Source organism: Falco biarmicus, chromosome 1 (assembly GCF_023638135.1).
Source record: "Falco biarmicus isolate bFalBia1 chromosome 1, bFalBia1.pri, whole genome shotgun sequence".
Taxonomy (NCBI): Eukaryota; Metazoa; Chordata; class Aves; order Falconiformes; family Falconidae; genus Falco; species Falco biarmicus.
In genome coordinates this window covers 52,511,404-52,529,606 of record NC_079288.1, presented here as the reverse complement: position 1 = coordinate 52,529,606, position 18,203 = coordinate 52,511,404, and the positions used below count along the sequence as shown (strand labels likewise).

Sequence of the window (18,203 nt, the reverse complement as noted above, 5' to 3'; positions counted from 1 at the left end):
TTAAACTCAGTGGAAGGGGAGCAAGGCATAACTTTTACATATTTTTTTGAATTTGGAGAGCAAAACCAAGGAAACCACAAGCCACCGCTGTCCCTCCTAGTTCTTATAATTTGTAAATGGCTTTTACATCAATCCTGATATATGTGTTCACATGAACTGTACAAAAAATGTCACATTATTTATGCCACAATAAATGAAAAACATAATCAATTTTAGATCCCATTATAAAACAACAAAAAAAGGATAGATCCCATCTTTGACACCCTTCACAGCAGCCTATCTGCAGCTTTTGAAGGCAAAGCAGATTTCTGTTTTAGCAATGGTGAAACCTCTTCCAGGGAAATACATTGAAAAGTCCTTACTTCTAGCCATGACAATTTCATGCATTCATACAAAGTGATACAGCAATTAATACTCATTAGTACAAGATAAAGATTTTAGCACATTTTATGTACAAAAGGTTCACACCAGAAAAGCTGCATTATGCTAATTGAGAGTATAATGGTGGGAAAAAAGGAGATGCACTAATGAAAGAGTGCTCTATAAAAAAAAAAGGAGAAAAAAAGAAAAAAACACAAAAAACCCTCAACAAAACTTTAAAATAATTATTGTTTCTTCTACAAAGCCTACCAGATCCTCATATTTGCATAAAAAGGTTGTGCCTGGGTCATTTACACTGCAAAGATATTTAAAATTCCAACAGTTACCTTGATCCAAATCCACAAACTATATTAAGGTTGTGGGAGGATGATGACTGCAGCTGGTACTTAAAGACATCTCCCTATAGGGACCAATGTGTTATAAGACTTAGCATATTAAGGTGTCTCCTAGTAAGTTGCATGTGTCTGCAAAATCTTTAGTGAAGATAAGGATCTGTGTACTGATCTGACCCTGTTCACCAACAAATGTCAGTGGTGACTGGTTTTAGAAACCAGTTTATTTTTGAAGACACTGTTCAAGATGATGTTTTAAATTTTGTTGTAAGAACGTCCTGGATCTTAAATATTCATTGTAGCACAACCTTAGAGAGAACTGGCGGAAGCATATTACACTGTTCCAACTAATAGTAACCCTGATGAGTTACTGAAGTTAATGTTTGTTTGTAGGAAGTAACTTCACCCTTTTGAAAAGGCAATGCTATTACAATGTGGAAAAAAGCACCTGTGATATTTTACATTATTATATTGCCCTTAGAAATCCTTTGACATTGTATGCTGTGATTTGGATTTTGTTTCCATTTACATCTAGTGATGAAACTGTAATCCTTGTATAGGTAGTATAATCATGTACATGTACAATTATAAATTGGTTTGCCAATGTTGCTTAACTAATGGCATCATAAATGATTTAGACAACAAAAAGAAAAGGTTTCAAGCACGGCTATCAGTCTACCTGCAAAAGCTAGAGTTGCTACTGCCTAACCCCTATCCCAGCAAATATAGCTTCCTTTGAAATTAAGAGGGTGCCAGCACAGCTATCCAACATCAGCACACTGCTTCTTATAATCATCGATCATTTGATCAATTACTTTGGAAAGTTTGCACTCAATTCAGAGGAGTTACAATGGGTAGCTAGCTTTCGTATATTATGATATTCATAGTGCCTATACCACTTTGTACATGGTAAAATAACAACTAACTAATTGGTGATAAAATAAAGTACACTAGAGACAGATTCTGGCTTCCTTGTGCCTTTTTTTAACCAATCCAGGAAATAGTTTGCCTGTAAGGATAAGAGTCTGAACTGCCCTGTGGATTAAATATGCTTTGTCCCAAAACTGGTCACATCCCTGAAGTGCCCTGTAGAGTAATTTTAAAGGATAGTTTCAAAAGACACCTTGTATGTGGGTTTTCTTGTGGTTTTTTTTGTTTTGTTTTGTTTTTTGGGGGGTTTTTTTGTTGTTTTGTTGGGGTTTTTTTAATTGGAACTGAAGTTATGCAAAGTAATAGAAATTAATGGAAAATAAGGTATTATAAGTAGGCAAAGGCCTCCTGCAATTCCTTCAGTCACTGCAATTCTACAACAGCTATAGAGTTATCAAAAATGGGGCTAACTGGCAGAGCTGTTCCCCATAGTGTGAGGACCAAAGCAACCCTGATTTAAAACACTGCCTCCAGAAACCTCTACTGTAAAGATTACAGCTGAAGTGCACAGTCTGTCATGTGGATCCTCTAGTTGCCAAATACAGCCAAAACTGTTGCCACAGATGTTGACTATGTAGCCAGATGTTGGCTTCTAAAGGCAAAGCTGGTGAAAGTGGTAGCAAACAGTAGGAGAAAGTGTCAGGATGTTTAAATATCATAAATTTTATTTCTGAAGTGCCAATGCACAAGTCAATGCTTACTTTTACCAGTAACATTGATGTGCTAATTCAATACACATTCAGGAAACCTGCTGCTGATGCAGTAACTCAACAATAACCAAGAGCCTGGTGAATACACTTTCAAGACAAAAAAAGACAAAATAGCTAAGACTTTTGTGACAATCCTTGATTTAACTTATTTTCTTAATACGGACACACAACCTATTTTGTGGTAACTGATATAGATGATGAGTAAGATAAAACATGTTAGCAAACATAAGCAATAACTTTTTTCCCGATTGGAAATTTTATTCTAGCCCGGTTTTCCCTTTTTTCCAATTGGAAATTTTATTCTAGCCTGGTTTTCCCTTTTGACTTCACTGGTACCTCCATATAAGCTTGCACTCCAAGTTATTGGATCTGCACTATCAATACGACTACAAGGAAAATAAAAATGATACATTTCAAGGGAAGATTTCAAGCAAGAGTGAAAACTGCAGATGGAGAAGATGACTGTTCACAAATGAGCACAGAAGCAGCACAGAAACCAAAATGCTGACAAAGAACAAGTCAGGGAACTACAGAAAAAAAGAAAAGAAAGAAAAGAAAGAAGGGAGGGAGGGAGTCAAAATACAGGACACAACAGAGACTGAGGAATTAAAGAACTGTAATGGGTTAATGAGGCAAGTTTACCAGAATAGGAAGTGAAAGCACCAGAAACTTCCACAGATAATTTCAAAGAAAGATTGAATAAAAGTATGAAAAAAATGAGTATTTCATTAAACATATTGTACAGTCTTCATCCCTGCTCCCCTCCCCTGTGCCTTCCCCTCTTGCCCCTTCTAAAAGAAAATCGTTCCCTGTAGGCAGCAGACTTCTTCCAGAAATAATGTATTTGTTAACCTTTGAGAACTTACCTAGACCACTCTTTTGAGAGCTGAAGATTGAATAATTGTCATGTACTGTGGGAATTTTCCCCACTAGTTATTGGAAACATCATCTCTTACACACACGCACAGTGGAACACATTTATGCAACCAGGGGTTACAGAGCAGCATGCCACATTACTGTTGTGGTTGTATTTAATGAGTTTTGGCAAAAAGGAAAAAAACCTAAAATTTACTTTGTGTAAAAGAAAACAAAAATTTTAAGAAAACGTGCAGAAGAGATTTTGAGTGACTCACTCTAGCACCTCAGGACAGTTCAATACAATGTTCTAGCATCCCATATTGAAAAGGAAGTTGAGTCAGGCTGTCTACACTCCCTTGTTCTTCACAACAAAGCTTCCCCCGGCTATAGATACTCAGCTGTACACCATAAATACTTCTGTAGAAGGTTTCTCTTAGTCCACCGGTTAAGAAAATCTGAAGCATCAGCATGTGTCCCTTGTATAAGAATTCTCTAGACAACCGGGTAGTTCACTGATTTCTTTAACCTGAACTTTAGAGGCCCTCCCATGAGAAGGAGGTAAAATCTTGCCATGCGAAGTTTTCAAGGGGTATGCTTTCCCAGGTGTATTTAATAAGATTTTTATTTCGTCCTGCAATAATATATTTGAATTAATACAAGATGAGTATTGAATGAGAACATCTTTGAACATTTTTTTAATGTTTATGCAGAAATTTTTCAAAAATAAAGCAGCACAATACATTCATTACTTACAAGCAAAGGGCAAGGGGAAGCAACAGATCTATCTATCTGTTCCATCCTGGAACAATGCAGGATAGAAACAAAGCTGAAATGACCATCTTTAGAAAAAGGAAAGCTGCCCAGTATTAAATTCTTCTATCTTTACTATAAAAGTAACTCACTCACCTAGAATTTTAGAAGTCAGCTTTAAGAATTTTATGGCTATTTGTATGCAACAACAACAGACCAGCAATATGAAAGAGGAATATATACCATCAGTGCTCTCTTCACACCCTCCTATTTATTGTGCTAGGATCTTCCATGAATGTGTGACATGATAAACACACAGCAAGCATTCTGTGTTTAGCCAGAACAGTGGCAGGGCCTGCTGAAAATCCATTACAGTATGGAATATAAAGTGTACTAGAAAGCACTAATGCACTTTTTAGATTTCTGGCAGTCTAAAAAGTTTTTTGTAGGTGCCCAAAAGGATTTGAAAGTATTTCAATTAAATTCTACATCTGCATGGTCAGCTGAAAATAGCTGTTCTCTATGCAGTTGCCAACTAGCAGAATCTGTTACAAATAGTTAAGAAAACCAAAGGGTGCCTAAACAAATTTTACAGGAATTTCTTTCTTGATACAAGATGGAGTAAACCAATATAATTTTCTAGACATTTTAAAAGATATATAAAACTACCTTAATATTCACAGAATTGAAAATGGCATATTTTTTTCATAGATTTTGAACACAGCAGCTAGCATTCAGAACGAGAGGAAAAATATCACTTCCTAGTCCCTGAGAACTATTCTGTATGGGTATTTTGTCTTAGATGTGGGGTTTTTTTCTTCCCTTCTGCCTAAAAATAAGAAAAAGACTGAGGAAAAACAAAAATTAAAAGAAAGGGCGTGACTTTATGGTTTCTGTTATTGTTGAAGTTTTAGAAGCACGCTTTATGGGTGATAAAAAATATGTTTTATAGAAAAGGAAGAATAGAGAGGATGAGCCAAATGGGACTGTAATGTGGAGAGAGAATAAAAACAATACAGCAAGATAAAAGGAAATGAGCAAGGAAGCAACAGCAGGGGAAAATAATGAGCCAGAACAAAAGCCCCACCACTAACAGAGTTTGCAAATATTCCCAACAGCAAGAGAAATCTGCAGACATGGCAACAAGAGATTTTAGAAAGGAAGACAGAAAAACCTGGGGTTTAGGAATGGAGTCAGCCAACTAATTTCTTCCCTTTCTGCTTAAGAGATTATCAAAAGCTCTTGGATTCAAATATTTGGCACCTTCTTTTGGCAATATGTGCCCCATATACATGATATTTACTTAATCTGCTTCTCAGCATAAGCATGTTCAATAAAGGCAGAACTACAGCGATAGTATAGTTCTGAAAAACACCCATTAAAAAATAGTGAACATTGCATACTAGTTTTATCACTACTAAAGATGATGAGAACCACATTAATTAAAGTAATACCACAAAGAAGAATAATCAAACTAAACCCAAACCAGAAGATATTCCTTTCAGGATGTTGGCACAATAGAGAATCACAAGGGAAATAAACTAAACTAATAAATACATACATAAACAAATAAATATTCTACCAGCAATTACCTGTATCCAGGTCGATAAAAATCCCTAATCTGATTTGGTAAATGGCAGTTTACTAGTATCATCCCTTTGCACTTGTTTTTTTCTTTTGATTTTTTCTCTCCTATGGGCCAATATCAGGAAAGAGCACTGAGGTATAAAGACCTTCCGAAGACAGACCTATTGCTCTTTGTGCATATTTGTTGCAAAGGGAAATATTAAAAACAAAACACTGGATGGATGTTGGTAGACTCTGATGGATTCCTCCTTGTTCTCACTAGTTTTGTTCTTGTTTTGTCTTTCACACTCCTTGTCTATGTTACTTTACCAGTCAGATCACTCAAATCACATCTAGGAGTTCCATAACAAGTGAATTCATAATGGTTTTGCTATTTAGGTTACTCTTGAGTTCACACCTGTACTGTTTAAAAAAGATTGGAAAACTTACTCTCTAATAATAAAAGAGCAGGTATAAGCAATGTATGTACACAAATTTTATTCAAATTTCTGTGAGAGACTATTCTTATAATTTTGTCAAGTAGTTTACTCCCACAGATTAAATTGCTGCTGATTGACAAATGCTTGTGAAATGGCTACCACAGAATTTGTGGCTCAATTTTGAAAGGTAAACTCTGCTTGTTGTTCCGTTCCTATTTGGCTGACATCAATCTTGCACACTCAAACGTTGTATGGGTTTAACAGAAAACACAATAAATAATCACCACATACACAGGACTGCTAGTAAAGATGTGGCACACCACTTGGTCAAAGATTTTCCAGAATAGTTATATTAAATGCAACACTAATCCACTGCCAATAAAAGGACAGTATCACCTTCTTAAAAAAATGTTATCCTTAATTTGGCCATTCTGATACAAAATCTGATTGCTAGCTTATGTCATATGAGAATAAGGGAAGTCTGTATCACAATAGAACATGGAGTAAATACCAGTTTCTGTATTTGTTTAGATTAGACCTTTTCACTGACATAGATAATTTTCTCCCAAATAAATTGAACACAGTCCCAGCTACACCCAAATCACCTCTAAACCAAACACTTGTTCTTAACTCCATATAATGAAGAATGAATTCCAGTATTAACGCAATTTAACACAGTATCTCAGTCAATTTATTGATTTTTCAGACCAGCTTGCAAGCAAAACCCCAGTTTCGGTGTAATTCATGAAGGGTAATTGTTCTGAGATTGTAATTAAAGAGGAGAGATGTTATTTGTAAAACTTTTCTGCCGGAGGCATGGGCCATCTATTTGACACACTTGATGCAATGCCCAGCTCCTGTAGCAAAAGGTGGTCTCTGGGCCTGAGGCACCAATGGAAGTTCTACAGACTTTGTCTCTCTCACTCCAAGGGCAAATTCAAAGTAGTTGTTACTAACAGCACCAGGTGCTGGTGTATCCAAGTATTTTGGAACAGAAGTTGCACTGTGTTTCATTAGTTTCTGAATTTGCTAGGTGCCTAAATACACACAACTAATCAAGCATTTTGTAACACTAATCTGTCACATATTAGCAAATCTGTAAATCCAGGGAAGTATTTCCCTAACATGAATACCAATTATAAGATAATTAATGTTTATCCCATTCAGGTCAACTGAGAGGTTACGCTTTGCTTTTGTTTGCTTTTGCAACAGGTTTATGTGGCAAGGTGCTGGTATTGGGAGGGCTGCAGGATGGTCTCCGTGAGATCGGGGCTGCCCTGTGCCAGACACAGACACTTCCAACCAGCTCTGCAATAGAATCACTGTTGCAGTGGGTCCGCAAACAACAGTGAGCATCCGTAAAGATAGTGGCACCTCTGTGAAAACATATTCAAGAAAGGGTGGAATACAAGACAGTGGAGGCTCGAAGGGAAAAAAGGTGAGAAAAAGCCCTGCAAACATCAAGGTCTGAAGAAGAAGGGAGCTGAGGTGCTCCAGGAACCAGAGAAGATGTCTACACGGTGCCCTGTGGAGAACACTGTGCTGGAGGAAGTGCATATGCCCTGAAGGAAACGTGGCCCACGGAGAGCCTACCCTGGAGCATCTCCTGGAACACAGCCAGCCCCTTAGTTCTAGATCCCAATTAAAAAACAGGAAAGAACAATGATACCACCTCATAGCCATGCCTTGAGCTCATTAGGATGCTCTTGTCATTTCCTAAGAGTCTCATAATAACGTTATCCGTGGCTTCAGCTCATTTTATCAACACTTTTGCAATTCAGAGAGATTCTCACATAGAAACAATGTCCAGTTACCACAATGATTTAAAATTCCTGGGATTATTTTGCTATACATATATATATGAAACAGCTTTTGGTGGGCAACTAATCTGCTAGCTACTGTTTCTCTAGCAAGTGCCTCCTAGTGTCAGGGGACAGTTCCACAAGTCTTCAAAACAACTTGTGACAGTGGGAGTATGAGAAGATACATGACAATGTCTGAAGAGCAAATTGTTCATCATTAGTCTTAGGATTTTTATTCATATTCTGCAATTACTTGCGTTACAATCGAGTTACCATTACTCTCCAGGGTAACTGGATGATTACAAAACATACAGGATTTTAAAAGCTGACTCCACTGATGCTAGGTAAGACCATCAAACTGCTCCTATTGCAAATTTCCACTTTATCCACTGAAACTTGTCTTTCTTCATGTTGTCTTTACTTCTTTAATACCTGAAATTTGGCAGTTTCCTAGGTTTCTCTTTGCAGAATTTATTCATAACCTGACAGGACTCCAGTATTCTCTCCACATTAATATTTTCTCCTTGATCATTTAACAGACTGGAAGATGAAATATTTTGTACACAGATGCACAAATATATATTAACATGGCCACTTTTTAATACTTGCACATTGGGAAGCTCATGGCTCTGATGTGTGCACTTAAAATTGCTTCATATATTTAAGGTATGATGATCCTTCTGCCTTTATCATCTGCTCCTCTCATGCAGTTATGCTTTCCTCATTCTTTGCTTAAAACATAATATTACGACAGTAAAGATGTTGACACTTCCCTCCAAATATTCAGTAATATGTATGTACCATGACGCAACATAGATCAAGCCCCCCCTATTTTAGTGTCAAATACAAAGCTATCACTTAATTTCATCATGATAGTTAATAACATCATCACCAAGTTTTTCCTGCATGTTTTAATAAAAATCTCCCTGAAAATAATGAACCTGGTATTGAATATAAAGTTGCAATATGGTATCTAATTCATATGCTTTCAACTTCAGCATGATTTAATACAAGCACATACAAAAATATCTTTGCAAGGTTTTCTGCAGTGCATTTCCTAGTCACCAAACAGATATTTTTTTTCCCTTTTATTGCTGGTATCTAGTAGATTCTGTTTTCAATTTAATGCCTTTTTGTATACTACAAAAGAAAAGTATTACTATTCCCCAAATCTCATTTATAATCCCTTCCCTTCATGCTCCTTCTTGCTGTTTTATCATTAGTGTTAATATTCTGTTGACTCGTAAGAAGTAGAAACTTCCATTACTAAAAATGAATAAATGAATACGAAAAGAGCACTGTATTGAAATGAAGTCAGAGTACACAGCCTGGATATAGTTGTCACTGCACTTCTATTGAGAAAGTACTAGTAATAGGTCAGGGATAGAAATGGCTTTTTCAGTTTCTATTATTGATATAACACAGGTCATATATTACATGCTAACTTTATCCTCCTAAGCTCTTGCAGTTTTAACACCAAAAAAAAGTCTAAAGCCTACTGAGCAGATTAAACTATAACCTAATGACCAAATAGTGTACATATACTTAAATACCACTGGTTAACACTGGGTAAACTCAGCTCCAGAAGATAAGCCACTGTTCTAACTATTTAAGAACAACAAAACTCACAGCTCTTTCACCATGCACACAGTACCTGTGCCCAGAAACAGCCTCAATGATTATGTTTCAAATTCCTTTAGAGACCTGTTGTAAACATCCTAAGCTATAGGAATCCTTTATTGGCCCGAATGCATATTGAGCTACAGCTGAATAATTTATTCTGTATGTTTTCATACAGAAATTGCTTCAAAAGTTTATTTTAAAAAAAGAAAAACTGACAAATAAAAAAACAACAACAACAACAAAACCTCTCTTCAATTCAAGCAGGATGTAACCTTTCTGCTTCTTGAGCCCACCCCCAGGCATTTTGCAACATGTTTAGCTCTCTGACTGCTTACAGCTCTTAAAATCACTCTTGTTGCTTCTCAGCCTTTCAACAATTACCACAGAATATTTACTCTAGCTTTAACATTTCTGCGCCTTTGTTAATTTTAAATCCAGTGACTCAATTTCTACTTCCCCCCCCCCCCCCCCCCCTTATGCTGTATAAACCAGCATTGCACTCGCACTTTCAGAAGTCCCTGAAGGAAAGCACAGAAAGCAAGCTCAAGTTACCTGATACCGCTTCGAAAGCATCACATGGAGAAAGAACGATGTGTGCTAGTTAAAATAACAAACCTCTGCACTTGCTAAAATATCAATGCTCAGAATGGGAACAAAGTACTTTGTCAATACTGCTTTGCCATTGCATCCAGTTAACACAGCGTCACCATTGCTTGTAACAAGGCACAGGCTGTGGATCAAGCTAAGAACGTGGGCACCAAGATGTATTTTTGTCTGGCCTGCCTGGATATTTACCTCAGCTCTAAAGAGCAGCTATCCAATGACCAGGTTACTATTCCATTTTCTGCACCAGCTGTTGTTCAGCTTTTTATAGCTGTGTGGTGTAACACCTTGTGTTGGGCTTAAATGGCACGGTTTTGGTAGCAGGGGCAGCTTTATCAGCTATGTCTTTGTACCTTAGAGAGACCAGTAACAAGTACTTACTCTGTGAAGAATGATCTTCCAGTAATGAACAATCCACATAATTACAGGCATTTTACACCAGAGGCCCCCGCACTATGAACGACTCAGCAATAGCCAGTTACTCACCATCGAAGGAAAGAAACCTCTGAAGCGTGGTAAAACCAGTTGTAAGGTTAACAGAGATGTCATGTGAACTCGAAAACAATAATAAAGAGCAAGATGTACAACACGTTAACTAACATATCAGAGAGAACCGGGTTAGAATGTGAAGAAAAAAAAAATCATCAATGTTACCATCAGACTCCTGCCAAGGAGTTGCGATACCAGATTTACTTTAATGCCACCACTACCACAGCGGAACCGAAGCCATTGACCTTAAGATCACTAGAGGCTGTACAAGAGGGAGCAATACATCAAAGAGAGAGGTAGGTACCAGGAACTTTACATACTGTAACTGGAATCATTAAAAGAATAAAAAAATAAAAAGTATTTGATCAGACTGTTAAGACTTCAATTAAACTAAGATTAAGTTCCTGCTTCCGCATATAAAAGTGCCCACACTTTGCCGACACTGATTGTGTCTCCTTGAAGTCTGAATATTATCTGTCAATAATCATGATTTTTTTTCCAGACTATTTGAATGCTATGTGGGGAAAAAAAAAAAAAAAGAAAAAGAAAACCCAAAACAAACACACACCCACGTAATTTCTTATTGGTTCATAGTGTTTTTTAAAGTTACAGAAAAATGAATGTAAACCAAAGAAATGGCAAAAAAAATGTATGGGAAATGATGTGTAATTTCACAGGAAACTTAAAATCCGAGCTTTTACGCTCTTTACCCCAAAAGGGCCATCTTCAGTTTTGCGCTGAAATGACAGCTGCTAGCAACAGTTCTATCAGGTGACAGGTTTAGAAATACAAGTTATTTGGGTATTTTAAGCATTGTTTCATGGACCTTGGAGGAACAGGTAAAAAACCTTATTAATTTCAGAAGTGAAACTAGTTTTCTCATTGGAATCCTGAAAATATTTTTGTTTTGTTCCATTCTTCTTCTTTCACTGATTTATACAGGTTTTTTTACAACCCTCTCTGTTCCCATTAAGTATTTCTTTAAGCAAAATACAGATCTCTGTGCCAAAGCATCACAATAAAAATGTTCTCTCTATCTTCTTCCAGATAACAGTATCCTGCAAGGACTGAAAATATTACCATAATAAAGATGGTGAGGAAAAAAAGAAACATGACAGACAGCAAGAGGTAGACATTTCTATGCTCATTAATGATTACAGAAAGGAATTTCTAGTACTGAGGAAGAGAAGGAAGAACGGCAACAGATAAAGTTCAACATAGAAGGTAAAGTTCAAAAGGATAATATGCACCTGCTCATTTCTGTTGTTTCTTTAGATTATATATTTGCTACTTAATTTTTTCAAGATAGTTCCAATGAATACAGTAACTACTATGCAATTATACATGCAAAGAAGTTTCAGGAAGCCTGACCAAAAGGTTGAGAGAAGATACTGAAGATGACTATTAAAAGGAGAACAGATGATCTAAGATTGATAAACAGCAATACCATATTAAGTGGTACAGAATCAGCCAACAGAATGCAACATCACCTGTGAAGAAGGTTCATTCACATCAAACACCTGCATGAACATTTAGTTAATTGCTTTTATTTTCAGTTCAGATCCATTTAAGAATAACTGGTGAAATGTTATTTTCAAATAAGAGTAGTATGTTCTCTGTTTGAAACTAAAGCTACAGGTGCTAAACAGTTGCTCCAGTTGAATAACTGTTATTATATACTATGAGGTCTGATCGACATGGCATAGTAATAAGATCCAAGTACTGTTTCTCTTTGGTAAGAAAAGGTATTAGCAGGAAAGTTTTAAGAACATTGCTGGTGCAAGCACCTTCTTATCTTACCTGGTAAGGGTGCGTGTAGAGTACATCCTTGGGTGAAGTCAGTCCTGGGTAAGGGAATACTGAAGCAATAGTGATGACAGGGTTGGTGCTGAACTTGCCAGTTTTCTTCCAATTTTTTGTTTAATAAAGCCATACACCAGGAATTACACCACCACCACCTCCTCCTCTGGACAACAGCTATACACTCAAGTAGCAAGTCACGTCCAGCAAACACGATATCTACTTTGGTGTCCTGGTTTTGGCTGGGATAGAGCTAATTTTCTTCTCAGTAGCTGGTGCATTGCTGCATTTTGGATTTGGTAAGAGAATAATGTTGATAGCACACTGGTATTTTAGTAGTTGCTAAGTAATGCATACTATAAATAAGGGACTTTTCAAGTTTCCCACTCTCTGCCAGTAAGTGGGTGCACAAGAAGCCGGGAGGGAGCAGAGCCAGGACAGCTGACCCAAACTGGCCAAAGGGATGTTCTATACCATAGAACATCATGCTCGCATATAAAGCTGGGGGAAAAGGAAGGAGGGGACACACACATTTGGAGTTACAGTGTTTGTCTTCCCAACTAACCACGACCCATGACAGAGCCCTCCCTTCCTGGGGACGGCTCAACACCTGCCTGCTGGTGGGGAACGGTGATGGGGAATGGTGAATGAATTCCTTATTTTTGCTTTGCTTGCATGCGCAACTTGTGCTTTACCTGTTAAACTGTCTTTATCTCAACCCACGAGTTTTACATTCATTTTACTCCTCCAGTCCTCTCCCCCAACCTACCCAGGGGGGGAGTGAGCAAGCGGCTGCCTGGGGCTTAGTTGCCAGCCAGGGTTAAACCAAGACATTTGCCCACATTGGGTGCTGTCCCAGCAATATCTTTCAGAAGCTGATGTACTCAGAAAATAAGATAAACAGTAAAGGTATGATTCTAATGGATTAAAAAATCAGAGTGTTCTGTGTTAGGATCAGCTGTCCTATCTCCTGGGATAAAGCTGGGTAAATTCTGACCTTGCTAAAGCTTACCAAAACCCCTGCAGAAACATCTCTTGAACCGCACATAAGAATTACATACATCAGTATGAACATTCATCAAATAGACCACATATTGAAAGGTGCTGACCCCATACACACCATCAGTGCCAAAGTATTATTATTGGAAACCGAAAAATACAGGTTTTAAAAACTATTAGTTTCCTTAGGTTTCCAGATCTTGACGATGTATTTTTTCAGAGACAAGCATCATTGAAGGATTTTCTTAGTTGTAGTGAATCAGCAATGGATAATTAAGTGCACAAAATAGTAAGAATAATTTAAGTTTTATTTCAGATAGTAACTTTATGATACTTCACTAATAATTTATTCTTTGATATATTTAATAATGAAGATATTACTGCCCCCCAAAAAAGTGATGTTTGACTATTGATAATACAAATATTATGTTAAGTAGTATAATTTTGCCAGTAATGGTAACTTGCAGCTCATTTAATATACAGCAGTATTTAATTAAATCCGTAAGTGCAGTGTCCAGATGTTGTTTTTTAATCTAATAATGATGGAACCAATGAGATGCTGATAGGTTTGTAAACTAAGCCTTCAGAACATGGAGAATTCCACAGGGCCTTAAAAAACAAACAAAAAAAACAAAAAAAAAGAAAAAAACAAAAAAAAAGAAAAAAAAGAAAAAAGAAATGAAACAAAATCTTTGATGCATGGTTTGATGGCAACACAAAGTTAAATGAAAAATTATCATTTCTGCTGAACGCAGACATGCAGGCAGCATGTAATACTAAAGCTTCTTTCACACTAATGATCACCATAAGAAATTAAGTGACAATGCATACAAACCCAGACATATGACTTGCCAGCCTGTGCATGACATGGGTCTGGTTAGAAAATAGTTATGTACAACAGATGCCATGTTTGTATAGGAAAAAGGTCACCAGAGTGAGCTAATTTATGTTAATACAGGCAATCTACATGCAGCATGCACACAACACGAGAACATTTCCACATTATGATAAAACTGTTTAAGTAGGTCATTCTGCATTAAAAAGCACTAATTCTAAACACATTAATATGACAAAACCCATACACATTGCTTTATAATACAGTGGTTATCCATGCCTCATTTCTGAATTTTGCTTGTTGATCTTTTCTTCAAGGTGAATCCATGGTTTTATCATCTTTAAGAAAATATACTCAACGCCTACAGCAAAATGTTGCTATGTTTGAGAATTTCTGCTTGTTATTTATTTACTAAATTCTTAGTTTATTTATTATTTTTTTTAAATCAAGATTTCAGTGCTGCTATGATATTCCCAAACCATTCTCTGGCCTTACAAATTGGACACTGCTAGTGTTCAGCATAATGCATGAGCAGAGTCAGCAAGGTATGATCTAGCCAGACAACAATGGCTTTTCAATTTCCATAAAGTAAAAACTATTGAAAGGTCTCATTTCTCAGTGCCCTACTTCTTTCTGTCCTTAGCATAAAAGGTCAGAGTGGATGTAGTAAAAATATGCTATTAATTCTAGGGATAACTGCTCATTTAATTAATAGTTAGAGATGTCATGAACTGTCTGGTAACTTCTTTATGACAGAAACAATGTAACTATAACATTCTGAAAATATATTACTGCAATAACATTTTGGTAAGTCATACTGCACTAGAAGTGCACTACTACACAGAAATTAAAGTAAAAATAAGAAATGAGACAAAATGTCTAGGTGGATATGCTTAAGTGAAAAAGTAAACTTCTGGAGAACTCTAAGGAGATGATGATGAAACCAAAGCAGAAGAAGTAGGAAAAGCACCATCTTCAAAAAAATAAGTTACAGGATAAATAAGTAGTAGTAACTAAACACACTCCTTCTTCCCCTTCTTTCCCCCACCCCAAGACATCTAAGCAAGTCAGTGACAGTAAGTTTGGTCACTATTTCTGTGTACCTCATATTTTATTGCACTTTAAAAGCAAGACAGCAACAGCAAGCGTACCTGCAGATACAAAGACAGTAGTTTATGACAGAGAAATGTAGAGTAAGTTGAAAGAAGGAAAACATAGGCAAAAAGAACATTGCACTGTTACTGCAGATTATATTACAGGAAAACAGTATTTTTAAAGAGACAGACTAGAGTGTTATATTAAGTTCTGGTCTATGAAGAAAATCAGCTGTTATATCATCAAGCCACATACTACTACAAATATTTAAAGAGCACACAGTTTATACAAGCAGTCAGAAGCCAGCTTGCATTCCACAAATCAAAACTGAAGATCATTCATACTAATTGAGCACCACTACAGAATGTGAATTTTACTGTTCTTTATTCCTAGAGATGGCAAAACTAAATGCATAATACCTGCAGATAATCAGCCAACGAATTAAAGTGATTAGTGGAAGCCTGTCTTTTCTATATGGCAAGTCTCTATTTCTGTCCTAGAACCCAGTTACTTTTGAAGTTCATTTATGTGAAAAGCTGCTCACTTTTTGTATAGCACCACAGATACCTAACCCTCAGCACAAGTAAGCACCCTCTGGCAAGTTCAGCACCAGTAACCTGAACTGCTCAGACCTGCAGTGAGCAGCACTAGGTGTAGCAATTCATTCGTGCTCATGACTTTGTGGTGTAATGGAATACAAACAGCAAGTACCTAGGGGTTTGGTGGTGAGGCAGTATGTTTTATAAGGGTTGGTGGGAGGCAATCATTAAAACCAAAACAGTTTCAGCATAATATTTCACTATGCATGGATGAAAAGTCTGACAGAATTTGCACAAGTCAGGCAGCCTAAAGCACAGGTAGATTTTGAAACGGTATTTTAAATTTGTATACTAAAAAATGGAAACTGGACATGAGAAGAGGAGAAAATGATTGCAAGAGGAAGCGGTGGGAAAGGAATTAGCATGCCAGGATATCCAGATATTAATAGATACACAGAAGTACAAGCAAAGCCTGAAACAGTTAATGGTTTATTTGATTTCTAAAGGTACTTTGTTAAAAAAAAAAAAATAATTTTCCATTACAGAAAGGTATATCATGCATGAGTTTGCATTATTTCACTGTTTAAATTACAAAACAAACTCAGAGAGAATATAAGAAATAAATGGAGAAAAATAATCTAGTAGTAACATACAATAGCAGGTGGACATCAGTCTTCAAGTCGAGGGGTGGGAAGGAAGAAGCAGGATGTATTGTCTAGGTGGCAAAATGCAACTCACTTCACACTCTAACAAACTATACAATATGGTGGGCAGAAATATACCTAGACTAAAATGAAGAGTTCAAGAAGTTCAAGTACTTTAACATTCTCTTCTCCTGCCTTCCTAAAGTAGAGGACACAAGTCTACGGTTGTTCACAGCATCCATAAACCACTCTCCGGCTGGCAGGGAGGATGAGGACCACAGAAGGGAGGCGGAGGGGGACAGTTAGAGCATCCCCCTCTCAGTAAAAAACAGAGGCTCTACAGAAAGCAGTGCTCAGGCTTTGAGAGGGAAATGGAGGCATGCTGTCCAAAGTAAGATACAGCAGGCTACAAAACAAATCCCCTGAAAAATGTATTAGTATGTATACCTGTTAATTTTAATACTGCATGGGAGTGCAGGTGTTTGGAGTCAGTGCCTAGTTCTTTATCACCCAGCACTGTTGTATACACAGTGCTGCCCATCACCAAGCAGAGGCAGTTTTTATTTGTAGCTATGCAAATCAAACAGTAAGCAGACTGGGAGCAATACCACACAAGTTTGCTGTCTGAGACTCCAGAAGCATAATAGAAAATGTAAGGACTACTAAACCAGAAAGGATTCTATTAACTGGGGAGTGAGTTAAGGACCAGTCCAAAACCTCTTTGTATCAGATTTACTCTCATTAAGAAAGACAAGTAACTAACAGAATAGCAGCTCTGAGATGTGAAACCCCTAATATCAGCACAAGGCACACACAGGAAAAACATTGTAGAAATCATATCAGCTCTTCGGAACGTCTGCTCTGTGTAGAATAAATTTAAGTACAAATTCTTTTCATCCAAAGACTGATTGTTTTCTAAGATTAACAAAGTGGTGCTGAGTTTGACGTCTCTTGGTGACAGAAATAGAGAAGTGTACTGTGACTGCTTAATTCTGTCTTCAAGAAGCATTTTAATGAAAACTCAGTAGCACTGACACATACTGCACAGTGTTTGTGCGATGGCTGCACGATATTTTGGGCTACTTGTTTAGCTAGCAGCCGTTACAAGAGCTGTATTACCTAACATGATCTTGTAAACAGTCGCAATACTAGTTGACTGTATCTATTCATCTTCCAGTCTGTTTTAGTAACCTGATTGACATGGAAGAAATTATCCTTTGATCTCTCAATAAAATAATGCTTTACAAACAAAGGAAGGTGAAGGGGGTTAAATTGGCATCGATTATTTAAGACGTATTAATCATTTGTTATTTAGTAGTCTCCCACATCAATCTGCTGTGCACATGGCTCTTTCTGCAAGATTCCCAATACCTTTTAAATGATTCTCAGTAGACATATGGAAAACAGAATAAATTTACGACTATCGTAAGGTGGAAATCTCTCGACATTCTGTAGCAGAAAGCAAAAAGCTTTCTAAGAAACCCAGATTACATTCTAATGTGTCCCTTGAACACACACAGCAGCTGGCTTGACATTTTACTTTCAATTTAGTCAAGTAGCAAAGTGGTCCTGTTAATCACTTAAGGAAATTGTAGCATTTCTCATCCTGGAAGACTTTATTCCTCCTTATCAAAACTTCTTTTAAACTTTATGTTTTAATTCCATAATTAATTTTGATATTAGATCATTTTAAATAGGGAAAGGAGATTAAACAGCATGCTTTCCAGTTCAAACAGTTCTTCATGGAGAAACGTTATCTTTACTGCTACAGACTTTAGCTTCAATTTGCTTGCTAACACAGTACTCT

At 36.9% G+C, this 18,203-nt stretch overlaps 1 protein-coding gene across 5 annotated transcripts in view; it reads right to left on the bottom strand.

The window, feature by feature from the left end:
- The window catches only part of CCSER1 (coiled-coil serine rich protein 1), a 709,724-nt gene that overhangs the window by 254,162 nt on the left and 437,359 nt on the right, over positions 1–18,203 (bottom strand). The window contains exon 10 of one of the 5 annotated variants that reach the window (XM_056332778.1): positions 13,574–13,892. The exons of the other annotated variants lie outside the window; for them this stretch is intronic. Coding sequence (XP_056188753.1) covers positions 13,812–13,892 — 81 coding nt within the window. The 3' untranslated portion in view covers positions 13,574–13,811. Of the gene's footprint in view, positions 1–13,573; positions 13,893–18,203 lie in introns of those variants that run through there. 5 annotated transcript variants of the gene reach the window in all.